This window comes from Fistularia commersonii, chromosome 23 (assembly GCF_037954325.1).
Source record: "Fistularia commersonii isolate RoL2024-O1a breed Wild chromosome 23, RoL_Fcom_v1.0, whole genome shotgun sequence".
NCBI classification, from domain to species: Eukaryota; Metazoa; Chordata; class Actinopteri; order Syngnathiformes; family Fistulariidae; genus Fistularia; species Fistularia commersonii.
Genome location: NC_141306.1, coordinates 2,125,975 through 2,152,543, shown reverse-complemented (window position 1 = coordinate 2,152,543; position 26,569 = coordinate 2,125,975). Strand labels below are relative to the sequence as shown.

General features: G+C 41.7%; 1 protein-coding gene across 1 annotated transcript in view; it reads left to right on the top strand.

Moving 5' to 3' along the window:
• Window positions 1-14,854, top strand: part of LOC147220610 (netrin receptor DCC-like) — a 73,331-nt gene extending 58,477 nt beyond the window's left edge. Inside the window, exons 12-13 of the mRNA XM_086170100.1 lie at window positions 1,735-1,883; window positions 14,423-14,854. Of these exons, the coding sequence (XP_086026226.1) occupies window positions 1,735-1,883; window positions 14,423-14,512 (239 nt within the window). The 3' untranslated portion in view covers window positions 14,513-14,854. The remainder of the gene's footprint in view (window positions 1-1,734; window positions 1,884-14,422) is intronic.
• Window positions 14,855-26,569: the final 11,715 nt, after the last annotated feature.

Here is a 26,569-nt window from a genome sequence, read left to right as displayed (position 1 = left end):
TGCATAACCTTAACATCCGCAAATACATACTGGAAATGCTTTTTTTTCTGGCTGATGAAAAAGATGAATAATAAATAAGACAAGGAAAAGTCCATCCATTTTCTATCCCTGCCTTGTCCTACACCAGCCGATGCTATCTTGGTCTTCCTGCTGCGCACTAAAAATCGTTAAAGTCGTCTTCTCTGGTGTCGGAATTGAAAAAATATTTTGGCAGCTTGAAGCTCGTTTGACCCCCCAAAAATCCATAAATTAGCCGTATCATCGTTTAAGCCACAGTGTTTAAAGTGTCAAAAAAATAGCGGAAATCACAGAAGTTCTAGCTAAAGTCCAGATTGTGTGGAGCAAAAGCACAGGAGTCTACTGGCCTTTTTTTTCCGGTCTTGACAAAGGTAGCTTCTTTAATAATTCAAAATAATCGCAAAATCAATGTTAGTCAATGCTAGCACTCACCAGTTCTGTTGCTTCCGGTCAACCAGGTATGTTAGCATGGACTCCCTCACCTCTGGTTCCTGGCTGTCATTGGTCAACAAAAGAAGGAGATACAAGTGTATCCTTGTTGAAATCTTCTTGTTTTGGCAACTAGACTTGAAGAAGAAATTCAAACAAGAAGACATTTCGACAAGAATTCGCCATGACCTGAATGACTGACAACCTCTACAGACATACAAGTGTATCCCTTGGAGGGAGATTTCAGAGTAGAACCACCACTTGACTGGTTGACTGCAGATGTTTTAACTTCAGAGGCCTCCTGGACGCCTCCCTGGCGAGGTGTTCTGAGGAGGTCCAGGAACAAGAAGACACGCTGGAGGGGCTACATGTCTCGGTTGGCAACTGGACTTGAATTTCTTCTTCAAGTCCAATTGCCAAGAGCGGATGATTTCAACAATAATGCACCATGATCTGGATGACTGAGAACTTCTAAAACATACAAGTGTACCTCTTGGAGGAAGGGTGGGAAGGGGTTCGGAGTAGACCTACTGCTAGGATAGGTTGACCACAGATGTTTTAACTTTGGAGGCCTCCTGGACGCCTCCCTGGGTAGTTGTTCTGAGGAGGTCCAGGGACGAGACAACACGCTGGAGTGGCTACGTCTCTCGGTTGGCAACTGGACTTGAGTTTCTTCTTCAAGTCCAGTTGCCAAGACAGGAGGATTTCAACAAGAACTCACAATGATCTGGATGACTGAGAACTTCCACAAACATACAAGTGTACCTCTTGGAGGTAGGGTTGGAAGGGATTCAGAGTAGACCCACTGCTAGGAAAGGTTGACCACAGATGTTTTAACTTTGGAGGCCTCCCTGGTGAGGTGTTCTGAGGAGGTCCAGGGACGAGACAACATGCTGGAGTGGCTACGTCTCTTGGTTGGCAACTAGACTTGAATTTCTTCTTAAAGTCCAATCGCCATGAGCGGATGATTTCAACAATAATGCACCATGATCAGGATGACTGAGAACTTCCACAAACATACAAGTGTACCCCTTGGAGGAAGGGTGGGAAGGGGTTCGGAGTAGACCTACTGCTAGGAAAGGTTGACCACGGATGTTTTAACTTCGGAGGCCTCCTGGACGCCTCCCTGGGTAGTTGTTCTGAGGAGGTCCGGGGACAAGAAGACAAGCTGGAGTGGCTCCATGTCTCGGTTGGCTCCAGGAACGCTCCGGGAATACCCGAGAAGGGTTGGATGGATGACATTGGGGCAGGAAATCAAGTGCTCACTTGTTGCGTTGTGTTCCCCAGGTGCCAGCCTCCCGAAGCCCCAGGTGAAGACGGCGTCCCTGGGTCAGGCCGGGAAGGCCCGGTCCCCACTGCTGCCGGTCTCCGTCCCCACGGCGCCGGACATCCCGGAGGAAGGCGGGACCAAACCCCCGGAGGATTCGGCCGCTAGCGTGAGTCTCCGTTAGCGGGGAAAGGCGCTAGCTAGGATGAGCGATCGAATGTAGAGTGGCTACAGCCTAAAGCAAACACCTTCTGACAGTTTTAGGGCATTTTTTATGAAGGCGGTTCATGGAGAACTTGGTGGAGGCGTTGCGGGGATGTCAGGAGACGGGAGGGAAATTGTTTCTTTGACGCAAGGAAAAGTGATTCGCATCTACAAAGAGCGCACAATCAAACAGATTATCAAACACGAACACATCACACGGTATGCAAAATAAAAAAAAAAAAAAAAAAGACAGAAAACGCAAACTCCTAACATCTGAGCGTGGACCCCCCGCCGGGCAAACTCATCAGTACTCATCACATCTTCGGCTTCACACACTGGTATGATTTATTGACAATATCAAGACAGGGAAACGCAGAGCAAAATATGAATACCAGATTTAGCGTGGAGACGTTTTTCCGCCTTCATGTTTACCGGGTCTGAAGGTGGGAGTTGTCACTTGGACGACCTTTGACCTCTTCATGTGTCATATGGACACGTCTACAGGTGTTGTAGAGGAAAATGGTGCACAAAGGTGTTAAAATGCAGCATAAACACTAATGAAATGTTGGTAATTCAATGTCCAGGCAGTGTTTGTCCTTGTGTGTGTGTGTGTGTGTGTGTGTTTGTTGGCTCCACCAAAGCAACATCAGGGTTGTTTGCGTCCCCCGGTCTGGTTTGAAGCCGCGGCGTTGGAAGCAGATCTCGGTCCGGAGTGCATTTGGTGCGAATCCAACCCGTTAAAAGCGGTTCGGTCGCCAGAATGTGGCGTCTTTTTAATGGCGGCTGCATTAATCATGGATGTGTTTACAGCTTGACGCTCTCAAAGAAAGAGCAGGCACTTTGCTTTGATCGCCGTCCACTTTGAGGATTTGTGTTTCTCTTTCTCCTGCTTTTTATTTTTATTTTTTTTTCAAATTAGCCATCGGTCGTTGCAGTTGGCGTCCGGAGCCTCTCACGCCGCTGTTTTGCGGGATTTAGGAAAGCAGAGGTTAGAATAAATCTCGGGTTAAAGTCACGATCCGGGGAATTGGATCGTACAAAAAAATTAATAATGAGAAGAAATAAATGCACCGATCCTTTCTTCTGAATTGGTTGAAATGGCAAATTTGAATCATTGTATTTTCCTGACGATATTTATTTTTAAATTAAAATTAAATTAATTAAAAAACAACAATAAGAACAGCAATTATTATTGTTATCATAATGATTAATGCTGTTGTTTTTATTGTTTTGTTATGTGCATTTTTTGTCTTTATACATACTCAAGTTTATTCATATTTTTAGAAAATGTACTATCTTTTTTTTTACTTTTTAATTTTTCATTATCTCACTTCACATCTAACATTTGCCCCAATGCCTTAATGTTGACAATTTTGGACTTGTCACTTTTTTGTATGTGTCTTTTCAGTAATTGATACTGTTCAGTAATTTAATTTGAAGCAACGTATATTTATATATAGAGACATACATTTTTTTTGCTTTAAATTAAATTACCGAACAGTAACATTATATATTTATAAATATATTTTGCTTTATATCAAATTACTGAACAATAACAGTAACAACTGGGCCACACCAATACAGTTTAAAAATACATATGTATATATATACATGAATCATTTTTTGTTATTTGATTTTATATCATGTATTCATATTTTTTTTTCATTTTTTTTAAATCATTGAATTATGACGAGACTTGCAGTTCTAACAAAGAGGATGTATAACTCCACCCGCATCTCGTCTTCATGCGAGTCATGAATCCGCCATTTTAAAACCGGGACATTCAGACCTTCTCGTTCTGAGGGAAACCGTCCAATCACGAGCCACCGTCCGGCGCCGGGGGGTGAAAAAAAAATAGAAAAGCAAGGAGGGTAAAATTGGATTGTTTTTTTTCCTGATAATATTTATTATCTTTTTTTTTTTTTTTTTTCCTTTGTTTTATTGTATGTGTATGATAAAACTACATTAAAATTAAAATTAAAATTTTAACAGCAACAACAACAATAAGAAGAAGAGAAACAACAAGTTTTATTATTATTATCAAAAATGTTAATACTGTTTTTATTTATTTCTTACATGCATTTTTTTCTTGCTACAAATATATATTTTTAATTCAATTTATCTTTTTTTTTAATTTTCATGTTTTTTTCAAAGTTTTTTTTCAATCCAAAGACTGTAAGTTGCATTATTAATTTTGGTTTAATTTGTAATAGTAATTGTAATTTTAATTTAATTTAATATTTAATTGAAAATTAAAAAATAAAAGTATATATATGTAGATTAATTAATATTTATTTCTTTTTGTTTGTTTTGTTTTATTTATTTATTTTCTTTTTTATTTGTTTTTTTTTTCTAAAACTAAATCGGGGGGGGAGTCGCACTCGTCGTCTCGCTCTGTGAAAAAAAATTAGAAAAGCAAGGAGGGTAAAATTTAATTGTTTTTTTTTCCTGATAATATTTATTATCTATTTTTTTTTTCCTTTGTTTTATTGTATGTGTATGATAAAACTACATTAAAATTAAAATTAAAATTTTAACAGCAACAACAACAATAAGAAGAAGAGAAACAGCAAGTCTTATTATTATTATCAGAAATGTTAATACTGTTTTTATTTATTTCTTATATGCCTTTTTTCTCTTGCTACAAATATATATTTTTATTCATAATTTTAATAAATTTTTCTTTTTTTTACATTTTCATATTTTTTCCAAAGTTTTTTTTTTTCAATCCAAAGAGTGTAAGTTGCATTATTAATTTTAGTTTAATTTGTAATTGTAATTGTAATTTTTAATTTAATTTAATATTTAATTTAAAGTTAAAAAATAAAAGTATATATGTAGATTAAGTAATTTAATTATACGGAAAGAGGGGGATGAAGGCGAGAACGGAGGGATGATGGAGGACGGGTTGGCGTGAGGGATGGCGGGGCGCCGCGGCGGGACACGGGATGTCAGGGCTCGTTTAAATATTCATACGGTGCTCGACGACAATGGGGTGGCGGGCAGCGTTGCCGTGGCGACCGTCGGATGAGGGGAGAAAAACGAGGGAGGGGGTGTTGGGGGGGCGGCTAAAGGTCAGCAGGTCTTTTTCTTCATCTGCTGCTCTATCTTTGTAATTGATCTAGTCTTTTCCCATCAGCTCTGCACCCTGTCCATCACACACACACACACACACACACACACACACACACACACACACACACATACACACACACAATTTTCTGCAAGCTCGACTGTTACGACTGAGTATCTTCTGAGTGTTGAAGTGTATATCAAGTGTGTGTGTGTTTGTGTGTGTGTGTGTGTGTGCGTGTGTGTGTGTCGCACTGATCGCCGGCAGAAAAAGGATAAAAAAACGATCATCCGTTCCCGACGCTGTGTTTTTTGCCTTCTGGATGTCTCAACACAAGGTCACGAGCTGACCTTTGACCCCTGCGGACGACCTTTGATCCGCAGCGTCTCCTGACAAAATTTTCGGGAGGAAAAACTTTTACAGCCGTGACTTAAGACACCCGTTAAACTGGTGAATTAACAGGTGGCTAGAAAATTATCATAATTTACGTTTGTCAGAAAGACAAAGCAGTTAAGCGTGTAGTTATATAAACACAATGCTAGCTTTGTAGCTTGTGTAGCTAGCTTAGCTGAAGGGTCGGCAACCTTTCCCACTCCACAGTAAAGAAAACAACAGGAGCCACACAACCCTTTTAAAATTTTAAATGAATTTACACAACATATAATATATATATACATATATATATATATATATATATATATATATTTGCCTTCATGCTATGGATCAGCAAAATATGTGTTGCATTTTCTTTATTAACTGTAGTGAAAACTTACATTTCTGCATGCAACGAAACATTTTGAACTCAGAAAAAAAAAAAAAAAAAATTGTGTTGAAGGTTAATTCAGCAAAATACTCAATGTCTATTTGAGTCCTTCTTGTATTTATGAAAAAAAAAAAAAAAGGCAAACTTAAATTAGCCAAAAGTGCCGTCCTCTTTGTGTGTACTGTACTTTTACTGCCGTGTGCAGTCGCTAATTAAGAGAGACAAAAATATTTTAGCGCATTAGCATGCTTTATTTAGATGTTACAAGGTCACCATAGTCTCATAGGAGCTAAAATAAAATACTTTTTAATTAAATTGTCCACAGGGAGCTGCGGCTTTCCATCTTCTGGTTTAGCTCTATAAGCTACAAGGAAGGTGCATCGCTTGTAGTTTCCTTTATTGCCGGGTTACTTTCCAAAACCAAACAGCGATAAAAGAAAATTCACAAAGTAGCTGTCATATTTTTATTTTATTATTTATAAATATCTCATGACCCTCCCCACACTCTTATAAACACTTCCTGTATAATTCACACAAACGCACTGCCGGGAAAAGATTCAGTGATTCAAGACTTTTATCATTACATAAAGTGCAGGGAAATTTAGAGATAGCAGCTCTCGGGTTCTGGGGAATCAAAAACATAAATAACCTTAAAAAGCAGGACACAGCACAATAATACAACAATAAAAAAATTGAGATAAAAAATGTATAAAACTCTTAGAAGAATAAATAGATAAATATGTAAAAAGGAAAAATATGGGAATAAAAAAAGTGAAAAAATAAAAAAAAATATTAGATATTAAATTAAAAAATATTTAGCTGTAAAAATAATTCAAATAATAAATAGCTATAAAATTAAGAGGAGATAAAAACAGCATATTAAAAAAAAAAAAAAGAAACTCGTCCTGCCTGTGAAGGTTATCGAGGTCACGGCGAATTCTTGCGAAATCTTCTTGTCGTTGCAAATGGACCTGAATTTCTTCACATTTCGCGATTTGTCCAAAAAGTCCAAAATCTCTTCCACTTTATACTGCTGAAAAAAAAAGAACATTACATTTTAAGGATATTACATCAACATTGGATCAGCCTGTAGTTGGTTTTTCCACTGACTCCATTAATTTTTGTGTGATTTTGTTGTCAGCACATTCAACTATATAAAGAAAAAAGTATTTAATAAGAATATTTCATTCATTCAGATCTAGAATGTGTTATTTTTGTGTTCCCTTTATTTTTTCCCACATGGGAATAAAACCGACGAATCTACGAAAATCAGGGTCAAGACGTCCGTCTATCCTCGGGGATTTTCAGGGAAAATAATAATAATTTCAGCGAAATAATCAAAAATATAGGTATTTTTTCTAATGATTTTTATCAATTTTTTAAATTTATTTAGTTATTTTTTTATTCACGATAGACCGGCGCGTAAAAAAAACAGCCATTAGGGTGCAGGTCTACGTTTTCGAGTTCACTTCCTAATACAGAGACGGGAAAAAGGCGGTCTCTGCGGTTTCCCTGCGAGGCCTCGGCATTTCCGCCGAATCTCCGCCGGATTAAAGAGCCGAGCGAATCCGGGTCAGCGGTGATAACGGGATATCAGACGGGAACGCGGCAGAGTCGGACGCCGTTTTATCGTGTCGATTGGAGGCTTTAACCCACCCTGTGAAGCGGCGGCTGCGGGGTCAACAAATCCAGATCAGGAGGTCATATGGTTTTAAGTGAAAGGGGTTTTAAATGGGGTTATGTTCTTTTTTTTATTTTTTTTGTTTCTGGTGGCTTCTTTGCAGAGCGCCAGGTTTTTTCTGTCTCATTGAGAAGCAGAGGAGGTTACTGGAGGGGGATGAAGAGCCACGCCGTGAAGATTCCACCGAAAACGCTCGTGTTATTTACACGTGATTCGATTACAGATTCGTTCGTTCGTTCGTTCGTTCGTTCGTTCGTTCGTTTGTTCGTCCGTTCATTCATTTGTTCGTTGGATCATTCGTTCAATCGTTCATTCGATCATTCGTTCTTTTGTTCATTTGTTCATTTTTCGCTTGCTTTTTCGTTCGTTTGTTCGTTCGATTGTTCGATCGTTCGTTCGTTTGCTCGTTCGTAGTTCACACATCATATAGGGACGTAAAACTATTCACCCTCTTGGACCGCATTTTGTAACAACAGTGCATTTTGTAATAAACGTCCAAAATATAATAACGTCTCTATTTCATTTTGTAAAAAAGCCGCATTTTGTAATAAACGTCCAAAATGTAATAACTTTTTCATTTCATTTTGTAATAAAGCCACATTTTGTAATAAATTGCCCCCAACGCATTTTGTAATACATTTTGCCGCATGATGTAATAAGTTATTACATATTGAGAAGATTATTACAAAATGCACTTGCAACTTTTTTATTCTCTAGGAAATGTAATAACATGGTACCTTATATAATAACAATTCTAAAGCGATAGTTTATTTGTTTGTTAATTGTATTTTATTTTACTTAAAAGTATTTGTAAAAGCTAGGCCTATTATTAGCATCACTGTATTAGCCGAGTAGCAGAACTTAGCAATTACTATCAGTACACTATTCAAAGGTTGCATTAACAGAGAATATTCTATAAATTCCATGTTATTACATTTCCTAGAGAATTAAAAAGTTGCAAGTGCATTTTGTAATAATCTTCTCAAAATGTAATAACTTATTACATCATGCGGCAAAATGTATTACAAAATGCGACGGGGCAGTTTATTAGAAAATGCAGCTTTATTACAAAATGAAAAGAAAAAGTCATTACATTTTGGACGTTTATTACAAAATACACTGTTATTACAAAATGCGGCTCAATTCATTCATCCACTCATTCATCCTTCCGATTGTCACAGAAACCATTCACCCTTTCATTTATCAACCATATAAACACACAACTATTCACTCACTCATTTATCTGTCATATAGAGAGAATTATTCGTCATCTAGATTCACCCTTTAATTAATCACAACCATATACAGACATGCAAATGTTCAACCTTTTATTTATCCAATATATTGAGATGTAAATCATTCACCCTTTCATTTATTCATTATAAAAAGAGATGGAACCATTCATTCTTTTATTTGCACATCTGGATTCACACTTTCATTAATCCACCATGACCTTATCGACCATTTTATTTTATCCATTATAAACGGACAAAAAAACATTCACCCTTTTTCAGACTTCCCCCGTTCATTTGTTGTATTTTTATACATCATTTTTTTATTTTTATCGCTTTTATTACATTCCTTTGCGTTTGACAGACTCAGCTTGAAAAGCCGTCTCACCCACTATTTTACTCTGTTTAGTCCTGCTTCGGCGGTCATAGCCGTTAGCGGTTAGCAGTTAGCTCCTCCACCTCACAGTAAGGAGGCCTCTGATTGGATGGTCTTTCTCTGTGGAGTCTTCATGTTCTCCACGTGTCTGCGTGGGGTTCCTCATGGTTCTCCAGGTTCCTCGCACGGTCCAAACACATGCAGAAGGTTCATCCATATCATTTGTGGGCGAGAGTGTGAATAGTTTTAGGTCTCTACAAAATGTGAATGGTATGTTTCTCTATAAATGTAAATTAATTTTCATATCTTATCCATCTCTACTTGCACTAGCTGTAATAAAAAAAAATTAAAAAAAATCTTTAATATTGCATTTATCTGTAATTACTGCACATTCTGTACATATGTACTTCTAATTTTGCTAACTGCGTTATTGCTAATAGATGCTAATTATTGCTAAAATAGGCTAATTTTGTTATCCTTACGTGTATAATAACAATCGAGTTGAATCTAATGAAATCTAATCTGATCTAAATGAAAGGGTGAATTTTGCTGTTGACGTGACTAGTTGTGCCTCTATAAGTGGCCCTCTGATTGGTTGCTCTCGTCCAATCACAGTCGAGATAGGCTTTCCCCCGCGACCCTGAATGGAGGACAAGAATTATAGATTATAAATAAATGAATGAACAAGTGTAAATGATGCGTGTCCCAATTTTAAGCTAGGCTATAATAAACAAAAAAAAAAAAAAAAAAATCTATAAAGCAATCCGGAAAGTCGATTTTTAACAGAGAGCAAAAAACAACAAAAAAAAAAAAAAAACATTGTTGCATAATTATTTTATACCGACATCCGGATCGTATAGCGCGCAGTCACATCGCTGACGCGCATCTTTCAATTTAAGTGTGAGGAATATTTCCGCCGAGCCCTTATTGGTTTTCCACGGCGAGCGAGCCGACCACAATATTGAATTTTTTTTTTTTTTTTTTCCAACAGCAAGGACAAACCCGGCATGAAGGCCACGCTCGGTATAACATACATATAGTTTACGCATGTGTGTGTGTGTGTGAGAGAGGGATGTGCACTTAACCCCCCCCCCCCCACACACACATAGAGGCGAGGGCACTTAAGCAGACCCACTCAATGGCGACAATTTGTGTTGCCAGAGAAAACACACCATTAACTGGTGAGGACAGCAAACTCTTCAAGTGTTGCAGTTACAACGGCGGCTGAAGTAGCCGCGCCCTCGAATGAACGACGACAACAAGGGCGCCGATATGTAATTAGCCCTTTCGGCACTGTAGGAACTTCTTGCAGGGCCTGGAACCGTTTTTGGGAACTAGGTTTTTGGACCGGTCAAACTCCTAGTTTTTGTTCAGCTTGGGGTCTTTTTGCAGTTCCAAACTTCCTGAGGAACATGGAGAGCCATTTTTAAAAAAACATCCTGGTCGCTGGTCAGCTGTTTTCTCGCAACGAATGGTGAGAACTAAGTGACAAAGCGGTTTTCTGGTCTGTTAAGCCTCAGAGGGGTTTCCATGGCTCGCAGAGGGACGTCAATATTTTGGATAGAATAAGCAGAGTTAGCTAACGGACAAAACGACAGGAGGCAGAGCTGGACGTCCCAGAGATGAAGATGTTGAAGTTCTCTCTGGGAGTCACGAGGATGGATAGGATCAGGAATGACTCCATCATAGAGAGAAGGTCAGAGAAGCTGAACTGAGGTGGCTGGGTCATATACAGAGAAGGGAGAGTGAATATATTGGTAGACAGATGCTGGAATTGCTGGTCTAGAAGAAGACCAAAGATTTATGGACGTAGTGAGAGAGGATCTGAAGTTACTTGGTGTGAGAGAGGAGGATACAGAGAACAGGGTCATATGGAGAAGGTTGATTCACTTTGGTGACCCCCGAAGGGAAAAGCCCAAAGGAATAGAGGAATTTTTCACATTGGTGCAGGACATGTATGACCGGGACCAAGTGATGACTAAGATTGTTGGACATGATCACTCCTCTGTTCATGTCCATACCATGGTGAAGATCTTGGTAGAAGGTTGCTGAAGGTTGAGCTGGCATGCTGGAGGTTATAGGAAGACCAAAGAGAAGATTTATGGATGGAGTGAGAGAAGATATGAAGGCAGTTGGTGTGAGACAGGATGATACAGAGAACAGGGTTAGATGGAGAAGGTGGATTCACTGTGGTGACTCCTGAAGGGAAAAGCCCAAAAGAATAGGGGAATTTGTCACAGTGGTGCAGGACATGTATGACCGGTACAAAGTGATGACTGACATGGTTTGGACATGATCACTACTCTGTTCATGTCCATACCATGGTGAAGATCTGGGTAGAAGGTTGCTGAAGGGAAAAGCCGAAAGGAAAAGAAGAAGCAGCTAACGGCTGACGGAGTTCTTCATGTCGTGCGGGAAGAAGAAAAAAACACCTCAACCCACCGGTATTCTTCCAGCCACGCACTCCATGTTGTCCCGTCATCTTCCTCTTCTTCTTTCGACGTATTTTGTTTTTAATGACGCTAAAGTTGCATGTTGCAGTTGCTAGCATCACACCGGGGTTCCTCACTGCCTGTTGGAAGGCAGAACTGAAAGGTTCCCTCAGAGGACATTTGTTCTTGAATCACAATTTGAGCCGGACAGTTCGAGCTAGTGATCTAGCTTAGCTAGGTGATGCAACATGATGCTACGAGGACACGTTTGTTGTTTTCCCTCAGGTTTTGCAAGTGAACTGGATTTCCCTTGAACATCCCAATCTGAAACGATCTCTTTTTTTCTTTTTTTTTTTGTTTTCTCAAGCTTTCAAATCCATCCGCGGGGCGGCTGCCACTTCTGGCTCACTTTTGCAGGATAAAAAAAATTGGCGAAACCCACCGCGAACGGATCATCCATCACCGTCAACGTGAAGTCACCTTTTATTTAATTCGGTTCTACGTGCAGATTGAAAAGTCTGCACCGCACTGCCGGCCAACAATAACCAAATTCGGGCAGAAATAAATTCAGTCCTGGCTGTTATTGTGATGGATTAGCAGCCCCTCTTCTAAGTTCATGGATGTTGACTTTTATTGTTCTCAGCGCCTTTAGCTTCACGATCATCTGTCATGGAATGACGTCGGATTTGCGAGATCTCCTTTCACGAGGCAGAGCAGAGCGGTCAAACTCCAAATGTTTTTTCGGAGACACCGGGATCAAGGAGATTTATAAGCTGCGTACGTGTTTGTATGCGAATCAATACATGGGAAACCTCGGTCTGACTATTTTTCTGCAGCTTTTAAGTCTAGTCTCTTCATTAACACTAACTTCCTTCCATTTCCTGTCAGGAGAAAGGTCACCCTCCCCCCCCTTCTGCCACACAGGAAGTAGCGCTAATGTGCCGACACAGTCTCTTGGCATGATCATAAATTTGTCAGATGCAATGCAAAACCTCAGTGAACTGGCATATCACCCAAAAGAGAATAACCTTTACGCTCACCGTTCGCGACGAAAGTGTGTGAAGGACCTCGTCTCCCTCCGCCGATTTAATATCGGGATTTATTCCGCATCTTTGACAACACAGCGTCTTTATTACCTCCGCTTCCTGTTTTTCACCTGAAACATCGAGGGAACTAAAGTGTACCTTCAAGCGAGAGGTAATAAATACATTTCGGGGTGTACAAGTCATCGGCTTGCTCAGACTTTTTCTGTAAGACTTTTGTCCACCCGATGACACGGCAAGGAACAAAGTACTTATGAAATAGAGTTAGGATTTTGGTATTTCCCAAATCAAAACTCAGTTCCTTTACCTTCAGTCCTTCTGTTTACTTTAATCGTTTCCTCAAAACCCCAGGAAGAAAAGTAAATGTCAATTGTAGACTTGGGTACCAAAGGCAGTCCCAGATCCCCTTAAGCATACCGCTACTTCTACAGCAGACTAGCAGCAAATGAAATATGCATTGGCGTAACATCCATCTCCACAAAATAGCTTTTGGTCGGTATCGCAAAAAGAGGCCCGAAAGCCGAAACTCTTCATCATGCTGAACGATCATCATAAAGACGGTTGTCTTTAGTCCCAAAAAAAACCCCTTGATTTGGCGCTCACCATCTCTAAACCGTAGTTGCACTCTTCATTATTAGTTCCTTCATTTTCAACACCGTTTGCTCCGGGTCATGGGGGCAGGCGCTCGAGGCGATCCCGGCTGTGATTGGCCGAGAAGCCGAGGGTATGGACACAGGAAAAGGATACGACTCTGAACTGGATTCTGGATTTGCTTGGAAAATGTCCATGGAGGTCCTCAGTCTTCCAGGTCATGTGGGCTTGTTGTATGTCCAGATTCTGGCCAGAGAACGCAGATGGTTCGCGAGAGGAGTGAAAGAAGCTATCTTTGTCAGAAAAAATAGAAAGGCCAGCAGATTCTTCTCTATTTGTACCACATGATCTGAACTTTAGCTGGAAGTTCTATAAGCCGCTACTTTTTTTATGGATTTATGGATTTTTTTGGGTCTAGCAAGCTTCATGCCGCCAAAACATTTAGCTTCGTCACATTGGACCGATTAAATTACCGTGAAATTTCGATGCCGTTCAATTCCGACGCAGAAAAAGACAACATTAACGATTTTAGTGCGCAGGAGGAAGACCTAGATAGCCATCAGCTGGACTAGGACATAACAGGGATAGAAAAAGATGGATTAATGGAACGACTTTTCCTTGTTTTATGTATTATTAATGCTTTTCATCGGCCGTGTTACAGGCGCTGTTCGGAAAAAAAGCATTTCCAGCATTTGTGTATTTGTGCTTATATTCAGGCCGGAAATTACGGTTCTCAAATTTTACCCTAGGTGAGTCCCCAGAGTTGTACCTCTGTTCCAACAAATGACGCCCCCATTAACACAACAACCAGATCCAACCGAGTTCTGCAAAACAACTCCTCCATTGACAACACAAGCTATCGCAACTTAAGCCGGGGCATTACGATAGTTTTGGCTTTACGCTTGGAATATTCCTGATCCTACCCATGCTGATTGTTGATGATACTCATGTGACTCATTATGATGACTTGTATGCTATTAGTTAATGTTCTGCTCGTCACCTTTTTCCGCAAAAGCATTTGATTTTAAAAATCCACCTTGTCGTCCGGGTGGCTCTTTCACCTCCGGGCTTCTCAGGAGCCGTCCAAAGTGCCGAACAAGAAGTAAGATGTCAGGTACAGAGTGATCCGTCTGCTTGGAAAACACAAGAGTACTTCTTCTTCACTGCATGGAGGGAGGGATTAGTCACTTTTCCTTGTGTCTCATAAAATCGGCAACGTGTAATACTTGTTTCCGAGAAAGTAGGCGATGACTCACGATGACATTTTCCGGGTCCACGACTGTAACTTTCTTTTATCTACTTTGTTTTTTCAGGTGTACGAACAAGACGACCTTTCAGAGCAGATGGCCAGTTTAGAAGGGCTGATGAAGCAGCTCAACGCCATTACCGGTTCCGCCTTCTAAGCTCCCCCACCCCAGTCCAGGAAGCCCTCCTCGAGCCTTGATGTCACCCGCCGGCCATTCACTCTCTGCAGCAACAGGTTTTTGGAAAAAAAATATTTAAAAAAAAAAAAAAAGGAATTGCCTCTGAGGAATTACACCTCCATATGTGCCGGTTTGAACGGCACCGCATCGACTCCCGGGAACAGGACAAGGGCGGAAGGGACGCCCAAACTGGACCGCTCACCCATCCCGAGACCTTTCGACCTTAAAAAACAAAAACTAGTCAAACCCGATGCCTACCACCTTGACTTACCGAAGCAGGAAGGGAGGGTTCTCACAAAAAAAAAAAAAAAAGAAAAAAGACGACGAAATCATTAGACCCCTCCTGTCTCTCTTCCGTGTGGTATTTATTAGCATTCTCCTCCACTGAGTTCCCCACAACTCGGTTACTGTGACTGTACCTCACTCATTTTTTCACCATCACCACCGGGAGTCTTTTTTTTTGGTCCCTTGCACTTCTCTTCCGGTTCGGGTATCCCGGCATTCGTGCCGTGACAGGTGGAAGTGGATATTGAAAGTTTTAAAAAAAAAAAAGCGCAACCGCGACCTACAGCAAAGGAAAGGCGGCGCATCCTTGGCCGCCGAAGTTTCGCGAGTCCTTTTTTGGGGTTTTACCATTTGGTTTCGTCGGTTCGGCAAAGCCTACCGCTAACTTCGGATGTCGGCCTTGACGGGAAATGAAACGAAGGGATCGAAGGCGCCGTCTTCTGCTGCTCTCAATCAAGCCTTTATCGCCCCAAATCCAAAAACGAATCACCGCTTTTTGTGCCGTTGCCAAACCGCCCTTCTGAGAAGCTACTTCTTTTCCCTTCCCTCGCGAGAGTCCCCGGCCCGTAGTGGACCGCGAGTCACGGACAGGTCGTAAAATCAGCCCGATGACGGCGGGTTGGTTTCCCCGGGATGCATCTCGTCCCGGACGTGATTGATCCTCCCTGGAAAATAAAAACGCTCATCTCACCCGCGATAAATCATGTCCCGCCGCTATACATCACCCGGGGTTCCAGCCACCACCCGTACCATCGGTCGGAAATCAAGCTAGGCGTGACCTGGAGATGCGATCAGCGGATGTTGACCTTTGAAAAACAACTCCTAGATCTGCTCGGCGCCGCCGCCGTTACACCACGATTAATCCTGGTTGGGATTGTTTTTTAATATTCACGAAGGGAATATTGATCTCCAGGGAGCGGATTCACACCTCGGGAAGGCGTCTTGCGAATTCCCCGTGATACGCCGACGCGTAGCTCCTGAAAATGAAGTTGACGGCGTTGACGCCTTCGCTGGTTGAATAAGGATGACTTTTGTGTTTCCCAACGTTATTTCTTTTTTTTTTATTATTATTATTATTATCTCAAGATAATTCATTCCTGCACCTTTTGTTAACCCTGTCTGGAACTTCCCCGCTGTTGAGGTTCACTTCGGGGGATTATTTTGTTTTTTTTGTGGGGGGGGTGTTTTATACAAAATAATAATGAAAAAAAAAAAACTATAAACACAGGTATTGCAAATCCGAAAAAGTCTATTTTTACATTCGCTGCCCCGTCTGAACTCTTTCCTGCAATTTAGACCCCCCCCCCCTGCACCGCTCCCATCAAAGGTCACCGCGGAAATTGATCCTATGAATAATAAGAGCGAGGATACTCTGATTTTTTTTTTTTTTTTTTTCTCGCGTTGACCTTTGCTTTATTTTTTTTTTCAACTTGATTTGTATTGATAGCATGGAGGGAATGGTGTTTTTTTTTTTTTTTTTGTTTGTTTGTTTTGTTTTTTAGAATACGTGTGCAATTAAATGAGCCGTCGGGAGAACGGAGGGGGGGGGGGGGTCGCGTTAGCGCGTAGCATTTTCCTTGATTCCCCGACAATTCTGCATTGAAACAAGTAAATAAAACAGTTTTTTTTTTTTCTTTTTTTTTTTTTTTGTTTTGGGGCGTAAAAAACAAAAAAACAAAAAAGAAAACCTCACCTCCGCGCGTCGATCGATCGTTTCCGAACCGCGCGGGGAAAAAAAAAAAGCTAATGATTCGCTAATCAGCAGAGGTGGGGGAATGAAAACAGGCCATGTTCCATATTTGACTGTCACCTCCGTAGCCATATTGTAATTTACAGACCTTTATCTCCGCGTGATGAAAGGAAGTGGGGGGAAGGAAGAAGCTGTGGGAGCCGGAGAAGGCGGAGGAGGTGAATTGATATTCCGGAGTTGAGTTGCATGTGCGAGCGGGGCACGGAGGAATGAGGCCGGGAATTCATTATAAGAAGCGTTTCAACTATTACGATTCAAGCTCACGTTCGCCGGGCCGTTGCGGCGGCGGCGGCGGCGGCGGGGGAAAAGTCCCGGGGACAGAGGGGACGGAAAGGTAACGTCTCGGCAGATCGGGCGCCGGGATGAAAAGGTGAGGGAACGCAGGCGTGCAGGCATTCAGGCGGCGTGGGGATCAAACTCATCAACATGTTCCGCCGAGATGAATCCGGTCTGAGCCGAGCGCTTCCTTTTTCTTCTCCGAGTCGCTCGTTTCCTCCTCCTCCTCCTCCTCTTTCCCCTCGGAAAGCGAGGCGAGGCGTCGCCGGGCTGATGGGATGATCCGACGCTGCCGGGCTCGATTAAAAAAAAAAAAAAAAAAAAAAAATCTTCTTTTTAAGCGTTAAATTAAAAAAGGAGGCTGTTGACACAAGGGATTTCTGCTCCTCGGTGTCAAAGGAGACGGGAATGAAAATCCCGCCGGTGTTTGTTCGCCCATCCGGTCCGGTCGGCTTATTTGTGCTACTGATTGATCCTAACGGATCCGCCATTTTAACACAGCGTCCACCAATTAGGCGTTCCTTAAGCGTTTCGAAAGGATTCCCGAGCTGTGCCGTGCAGTGAGGTTCGTGGTTGGTGAGGTGCTGACTTCATCACAATCAGATTCGCAAAAAAGAATCCCTGGAATCACGAGCGCCCCCTACCATGAGGCAGGAGAACTGCGTGCCTCACCTAGTGGCTCTTGGCAGCCGTTTTATGAGCGCTCAGCTCAAGAAACTAGAACCAGACACAGCTGTTTACAGAAATAAACAGTGTAGTTCATCTAGCGAAACTGTTTAAACATTTAAATTGCAACATCCAGAGAAAGAGCAATATGTTCTTAGTGCAGAGCATGCCAGCAGTCAGTCATTTTTCCGCGATCTACGGTGAGGCTCAAGAGTCCTCAGCCTCACCGCACGTCTCTTCTCAGAATTTCAACAGTAAATGTGAAAATCCAGCCATTTAGAATAAAAAAATCTCTTATACTGGTGAAGTTAAACGAAGAATACCTGAAACCATTTCATTCTTGTTTTTTCATTTTACATCTTTTTCTCTCCAAGATTGGAAAGCGAGGCACTGCCTCTCCTGCCTCCCCTGACTGCACGTCACAGCATCTGAGCATACTGCATGGGAGCACTCCAGAAGCCAATGTCATTTGAGCTCTGGTACCAATCAACTGAGATTTGCATCAAGTAGCTTGTGAGGGTTCTCCATCATCCAGGTCCTGGTCAATTTTAAAGAACTCCTCTGGCATCTGGACTTAGATTCTCTCCTTGAATATGCCCCTCTTCTTGCCCAAGAGGCTTCGTCAGCTCTATCCGGGCGTGAGGAGTTTCCTGCAAGGACTCGGGTCTGCCGTTATCCCAAGCGAGTTGTCGAGCGCCCAACTAGGTTGAAGGGGGGTTGTTGTGTCCGACTTATTGGTCGGCAAGGTATGAAGTCCGTGGACTCACCTGAGTAAGGCTAATATGCAGATTGTATAACTCAAAAAGTTGGTAAGATGTCTTTGGTGCGGGTCGTCCAGTATTCGCCGGGGACCGGTTTGGGTTGTCCACCTCTAACGGTGAGGCGCAGGGTACCATCGGATCTTGCGGGTATGCTTGTGTTGATCTGCTTTCGCGTGGATCACGCCACTGTATTTATGCGGGCGATAGGTCATGTCTAAGACCCCTCTCTCTTGGTCTCTAGTTTGACAAAGGCTTTATGACTCCTCTCTCCTCCTCTTGCCAGAGGTAATTTGAAAGAGGAGTCAACGTACAACAACCCCCCAAGTCGAACCCTGGTGACTCCTGTACCGACCAAGTGAATGAACGGACCCCTTTTGTTTCTGGGCAAAAGTCATACAAGTACCTGCTCTGATTCCAACCCGGCAACCCTGACAATGTGCACATTAGCATAGCATCCCTTTTCTACTCATTCATCAACATACTGTAATGAGCCTTAGCGCCCAGCTGGGGTGGTTACATACCAGATCTCTCCGTGGTCTGTAAGAACTGGAGGGCCTTCTTGGATGGGAACGTCTTCAAGGAGAGACACAAGGTGACCGGGGTTGCCATGGCAACATTTTATGATGATAGCTTTTTTTAATCTTTAGTCAGCAATTTATGAAACATGCTTGAACAACAACTGGCCGCGAAGGAAACAGGTAGTAGTTTCGATGCATTTCTGTTCATTGTAGACTGAAAACATATAATCAAACAAATTAGGGACACCTGACAAGTGGGGTAAATTCTACTCTCTGCTGTGAATTTAACGGATGTTCATTTTTGAGAGGATTCTTATTTTTCAGCCGCCTGGACAAGACAATTTTCAGGATGTCGAATTCCACATCAGTGCAGCTAAAGCACGTACCGCGAAGAATAGTCTACCGCTGTCCACTTAATGACCTGCTACCCTTACGGTGGGTAGCCTAGCGTCCATGGACACATTATCAACCCCTTCCGGTGCTTTCCGCGCGTCATCCTTCGTTCACCCCCGTCTTCCTACATTGCGTTGGTATTCCGCCCGAGTCGCCGCTCTGTGTTCTCATTTATTTGAAGTCTTTATGAAATGTTAAAAAATACGACGTGTGATGTGTTCATTTGCGGGGAACAGATGAGACGGGCAGCTCCGCCGAGGCCTCGCTGCTGCCTTTTTAAAATACCGACTGATAATAAAAGACGTCCCCCTTTCCTTCAATGGCGCAGCTGCTGCTGCCGGGAACCGGAGACGTGCCGGAATGGCGCCGAGGAGCTGATTTATCACAGATTGGATCCGCAGAGCATCCGGGGCTCTCGTCACCGCGTCCCAGCCCGCTGGTTCGGCGACTGACTTTATAAAAATATCATTCCTCGCAAGTCATTTAGTCTCGGATTAACTCTCAAAGAGCCTTTTGTTCTGGGTGAGACACTTAATTTCCTGGATGTTGTGAAAATGGGAAGGCGACTTGTATCAGGGAGAATAAGATACAAATCTGGCATTATTCAAAAGCATTGATTCGTGGAGAAAGAGATGCGGACGGTTCTCACCGGAACCATCTATTGTCATGATGTGGAGACTTCATGTTCTCCGGCCGTCTGCAGGGGGTTTCCTCCAACCGTTTGGAAGCACGAAGTAGGTTCACGAAGGTTTGAATGAGAAGGTTCTCCATATCGGTGTTTAGCATCCCGAACCACCTTCATCCCGGACAACTTTCTTGCCCTTTGGATTCTCACCGTTGGCCCTTTCTCCTTTTCCAAAGAAGCTCCGTGGTGGACCAAGTGACGATTCACTTGCCAAAAAACCCTTCAACGAAGTCAAGTCCAGGAGTTTCAAACTAAAAGACCCATAAGACAATGACTAAAATGAAATACATTTAATTTTAAACAACTTTATTTCTTGTTTGTCCCCCAGCCTACTGACCTCTTCTCTATAGGACATGTGAATGAGGGGGTCAGAAGTTGTATGCTTCTCTTGATGTCACTGTGAATCCAATCGCTCGCCTGACAACAACTCCAGCGTTCGCCGCAACCCTGAGAGCAGGAAAAGTGGCGCTGATTTTGAAGGTATGAGTGAAGCTAAATCACACTGACCCACAAACCAAAATTCTTAGAAATGTTGAAGGAGAGAGCTTGTATCCGCATGTTTGTTTGCAACCGTCAAAATGCGGCGTTGATGCTTTTTCCGGTGTTTTCGTGGAGCGGCATCTGCCTGCCAACGCGGGTCCACGTCCTAAAACATTTCTCAAGATGAAGCTGAATATCTGGGACAATATGGCGGTTTTGTGTAAATGTATTAATAATTGCCTACTTTTCCCTGTCGGAGCTCCCAAATAAAAATAATAATTTAAAAAAAAAAAAAAAAAAAGAAAGATTGCCCTTTGAGAGGACACAGGAATAGAATTATAGTCAAAATGGAATTTGGACGAGAGCATTTTTAGAAAGGTTAGCTAACAAATATCCCCAAAACCCTGCCTATCGAATTTAACCGTCCAGAAATCGTAGAGTTGACAGAGATACGTTAGCCGATAACGCAAAAGTAGCCGGGAAGCGCTCTCGCCAAAGAGCTTCCCGGTCCGATCTCCGACGGTCCGATCTCTTCTCGTGAGGCCTTACGATTGGTAAGCCCAAAGTAGTTGATTGCCAGAGAGAAATTCGGGAGTCTCAGATGGTCGGTGTCGAAACCAACCCTCCTCCCGCCAAGGGGACGTGACTCTTTTTGTCGCTGGTATTTTCACCGTGGACAAAATAGTCCCTGCAGCAGAACTACATGTCCGGCCCCTAGAGTAGTTCTACTAGAGTAGTGGTACCATTTTTTTGAATAAGTAAATTTAATATATCATTCCTATTAATATTATTTTACACTTTATTTCGAGTGCTCTTTAAAGCTCTTATTTATAACCGTGTGCTACTTCGGCAACATTTCCTCTCACAGGTTAAGAGGAGTCACGTGCCATTTTTGCTTTTCTTTTATTTTACACAAATCACCTTCAAACTCATCTCTTTGCTCTTGTACGTTTTCCAGATGTCGAAAGAGTAGGAAGGGTAAAAGCCGCCGCCGTCGCTTTTACTTTCAGACTGAAACCTGTAGATTTAAGCTCCGTTCGTATCTATGCAGTGATCGGTTCCCGACAAACCGGGACGCATCCCGATGGTGTTTGTTTTGTAGCTTGAAATTCAATACCTCACCTGACGCGCGATTCGCTCACGTCCGGGAACCGAAGTATCGCTTTTCGCACCGTTAGTCGGAAGATTCATGTCGGTTTTGGGCCGAACGCAGAGACAACTTGTTGTTTACCCGACAATAATGCTAACATCGCCCTCGAGAGACGCCGGTTTCTATCCATCTTCAAAGATGTCCGAAGTAACCCGACCATAGCGATCTGACATACCGGCCTCTGCGTGACTTGTATGCCCGTTTTCGCTTCCCTTGATGTAGGATGAAAGCTCCGACGTGATGTTTTGACTGTTTTTTTCTTCAGACCTAAACACGTTAGCGGCCGACGGCATGGCCTGACGCGACTACTGTCTGTCTCCTGGCAAAAACTGTACAAAGGACTTTTTTCGGTCTGAATGTAACGCTCATCGGTACACCGAGTAGCTCGCCTTCAATGTCGCGGCGAAGTCGGAAAATATCGGTCTTCTGGGTTCCGTCTTGCGGAAGTTGCAGGATTGGGGTGATTTGTGGCTTTACGGAAGGATCTCCTTTTCAACCCTGCCGTTGCGAATGTGCCCGTGTGAAGCCGACCCGATAAGGTGAGACTCCCGGGAGGTTTGTTCTCCCACGTCTCAAAGGGAAACTCAGTTAACTCCATTCTTTTCGGGGAAAGTTGGTCCGATCCGACTTTGAAAGTGGCCCGATTTTCGCCGTGAAATCCATTCTGCCCGGAGACATTTTCAGACCTGATGGGTTACGGAAAAAAAAAAAAAAAAATGGAAAAATAGGGAAATTCCAGAAACAATTTTGGACCTCATCTGTTTGGGGTGAAAGGGCCAAATTAAAGCCGCCCTTATCTCCTCTCACACAGACAATTACTTCATTTCCAGAACGCCATTGTTCGGCAGATGAGCCGACGGACGGACGGCTCCCAGTAAATACACTTTGACTCTGCTGAGAGAAAAAAAAAAAAAAAAAAAAAATTAAAAAGCCGATCCTAGAGACGTTATAACCAAATTAGCTTAGTGACTGGCAATATTTTAAGAGTGTGCTTTTTTTTTTTTTTTTTTTTTTTTTTTTTGAATTTTTTTTTTTTTTTCATTTGAGTGACGGGGGAGAGGTGGTGACGAAGACGGTGTATCTCAGATGAAGTCAAGCGACGTTTCTACCCACAATGTTGTATACAATTGCTGGTTTTGTAATGCACTGTAGAACAGTCCCATGGTCCTTTTTATAGAAATGTTATTTCAATGGTGCATTCTTTTTGTTTGATAAATAAAGTTTTGATACAAAACTAAACCCGCCGTTCGCATTGGTTCATCCGAAAAACCAGTTCCTGAAACTTGCAAGTGGTTGGAGTGAGTATGTTGTCGTTATTTCAATGTTGCCTTGCTACCTTTGGCTGTTTTACGCTTTTAAATGTCTTGTTTGGGTGGAAAAACAAGGAATTAAGTCGTATAAGACCAGGATTTGGCAACTCGTGGCTCTTCGACCCCTCTGGTGTGGCTCCCTGTGGCTTTTAAAATGTGTTTTATTTTAGTGTGTTCATTTTTTTCCGATTTCGTTTTAAATTTAAAGATTATCTTCTTGTGACATCGAAATAAAATGTGTTCAAATTTGTCGCTCTCAATAAGCGACTCCGTGTGCCGGTAAAAGGATGACAGCAAACAGAGAAAGGCCTACATTTTCGGTTGTAGCTGTTTTTAAATTTAAGTTCCTTTTTTTTTCCATAAATACAAGAAGTATTTTGTTTAAAAGTAACCTGCAACCCATCGTCTTTTTTTTCAAAATATTTTGTTGCATGCAGAAATGTCATTTCATTGATTTGAAAAAAACGCAACACAAAGGCAAAAAACAAACAAAAAAAAAAAAAAAAACTAATATCCCATGTTAATTCCTTTTGAATTTCAAAAGGATTATGTGGCTTTTGGGGTTTTCTTTTACTCTGGGGAAACGTTTCCAAATGGCTCTTTGAGTGGTAAAGGGGTGGAAGCAAACAACGATGGCTAAATACTCTGATGACTCCCGATCATCCTCTTGCGATGTTCCTGCCTCGTAGTTTCGGGTCGCCCCAAGCAAAAACTGCAACTCACTGTCGGTCTGTAGTCGCCACAGTTGTTACTGAGTCGAGAGAAGAAGTGTCTCCATGCAAGCATGTTTTTAGATCATCCCAAAACCACAGCGGCAACAACTGGCCGTTCTGCTGTTCCCTTGTATGCTTGGAGATCTTTCAAAGAAATGGAGCGTTGCCCCCTTACAAGAAGCCCAAGTTGGTTACAAGTATCTGACTCAGAGCCTCTTTTCTGCACTCCGGTATCCCGGTCGTCTCTGAAAGTGCTTCGCCAAGTGTTTCCCGGCCTTCCGCCTTTTCTCCTGCCTCCTTCTGGTGTCCACATCAGTGAAGATGTTCGAGTGCCGAGGGCCTGAGTCGCCCAGAATGTGTCCAGCTCGACACTTTCTCATTTCGCACACTGTTGCAGTCTGGTCTTTTCAGGATTTCCTCATTAGTGACACGGACCCTATAGGACACTTGATGGATCCACTCGAGGCATCTCTGTTGGAACAAATGTAGTCCTTGCACAATTTGTACCGTATGCTCCCATGTCTCACCAGCGTGTCTGGTGGCTGTAGGCTACATGATGGAGTGGTAGTGCTGCCGCTTAATTTTGACGCTGATAGACTCGGATGTCCAGATTTTGCTGGAAGACTTCTGCGGTCATACCCAGTGCCTGCCTGACATCAACTTCTGCATCTCTTTTCCGCGACATCACACTTTCGAGAAAAGTGAGGCGGCTCACGTATTTAACCTGCTGTTGACCGATGGCGATTTGTCCAAATCCCGGGTTGTTTCCATAGCAACCTGTGCAAAATATGCGACTTCATGATGTAGCTTATCCGACCCGATCGCTAGCTCGCTTTTGTGGCGCGAACAGAAATAGGTGTAATTTCTCCCCGTATCACCGGTAGGAGTCAATCATGGTAAAAATATCGCCAAGCAATCGATCATCAGCGATCTCCATCACGCCTCCTTCTGAACTCATACCGTATTCTCTTTCTTTAGCCGCCAATTTGCTGGATCACGGATATTTAATGTAGGTATCAGTCAATACGCCTTTGTTGGAGTGACCGAGTTTCACAATGACCGTGTACTTTGACATCCTAGGTTCTCTGAGGACGAGTGATTCCCGGACCTGTTTTCACCAATGTGGAGAACCGACTCTGCCATACGGTTGGAGTTTATGAAAAAAGAAAAATGTTTTTTTTTTTTTTGTTTGTTTTTTTTTGAAAGATTCAACCATCATTTCTGGTTGGATTCGGCATCGGTGATACAGAAACCATCTCACTACCTCACTCATTCACACAGGTCGTGTCCTCATTCTGTTATTTTATTTTAAACTTGCTGTTGTCCTTTTAGTTGTCTTTTCTATTTATATTTATAATCATATTCATTGTTATTGTTGCGCTGCTGTGACATTCAGGGATTCAAGACTTTTATTGTCGTTACACGAGAGATGGCAGATCTCAGATTACAGAAATGAGTCAGAAAAAAAATAAATATATATATATATATATATTATATTTATTATATATATTTTATTTATCTATTTTCATAAATTTATTTTTTGCTATTATATATATATATATAATAGTAAAAAATAAATGTATAAAAATAAATAAATAAAATATATATAATAAATAATAATAAATATATATATATATATATATATATATATATACATATATATATTACTGTGTACTTTGTGTACTATACATATATATATATTATATTTATTATTTATTATATACATTTTATATATAAATATCTATATATGTATTTTTTATACATTAATTTTTGCTATTATAGATGTTTTACATATTTATTTATTTTTAAAATTTTTTGCTACTTATCTATATATATGTTTTTATTTTTTTTATGTTTATATATACACATATCTGTATATTCACACTATACAATTGAGAACACTATATAACTTTCACACTTGTGTGAAATCAAACCGTCTTCTTCCCACTGATTCATTTCGATTTGTGTTAAGGACGTTACATCAAAGTGTGATCAGTCTGTCGTGTGTTTTTCCACTAATTTTGAGTGTTTCTCCAAATCCGAACCTCTATGGATTCATACGTTTGATTTCCATTAATCATTTTTGCCTGATTTTGTTGTCTGCACATTCAAGTATTTAAGTACTTAATAAGAATATCTAATTCATTCAGATCTAGGATGTGTTATTTTAGTGTCCCCTTTATTTTTTTTTTGAGCAGTATATATATACATAAATATATTAAAATATAAATATAAACACAAAGCAGCCCAAAATATAAAACGACATCTAGAACACTGAATAGAAAAACATTTAAAAAGGAAAAAAAAAATGGATAAAAGAGTTCAGGGTTGTGCCGAATTTAGTGCAATGGCAGCTTTGGGGTAAAAACACCTTGGAGTCGATGGTTGGGATGAATATGCGTTATATTATCTTTTTAGCTTATATTAGATTTTTGCGTCCTTATCAGCGTCCGACCCGTCGCTCAATTTTTCCACCCTTCCTTCCTTCGGTCGAAGGAAACGGAGAAACGAAACGTCTTCCCGTCCCCGAGGGACGCCGGGGATGCAGCGAGAACAACAAGCAACTCATTAGAAAGTAAAAGTTCTTCCTTTTCCGGGAAAACAGAAGGAACCCGACGATGCGAAAAGGGGGGGGGGGGGGATTCGTCGTCGACACGAAAACCTGTTTGTTTCGTTTCTACTCCAAAATAAGACGTTTGAGACATCGGCATCTTGTTTTCCTCCGGAGCTCCAACATCGGCATCGACCGACCCAAACCGTCTCAATCTCGGGACACGAAATCGCCCAAAATGTTTATTTGTTTCCCTTTTCTTCTTGTTTTTCGGCGGGGAAAGATTTTTTTTGTAATGAGATACCGATCGTTACCGCGGCGACGTCTGTGCGGCTACAGGAGAGCGACTTCTTACGTGTTCTTACGATGTTAAGACTCGGTTGCCGGGGGAAACGGACCGATGTTTAATCGGAGTATCTATCGAGGCTCGAGAAAAAATATCAGTTTCGAGCAAACATAGGTTTTTCCAGAAATGTTTGTAAACGAACATGTTACCAT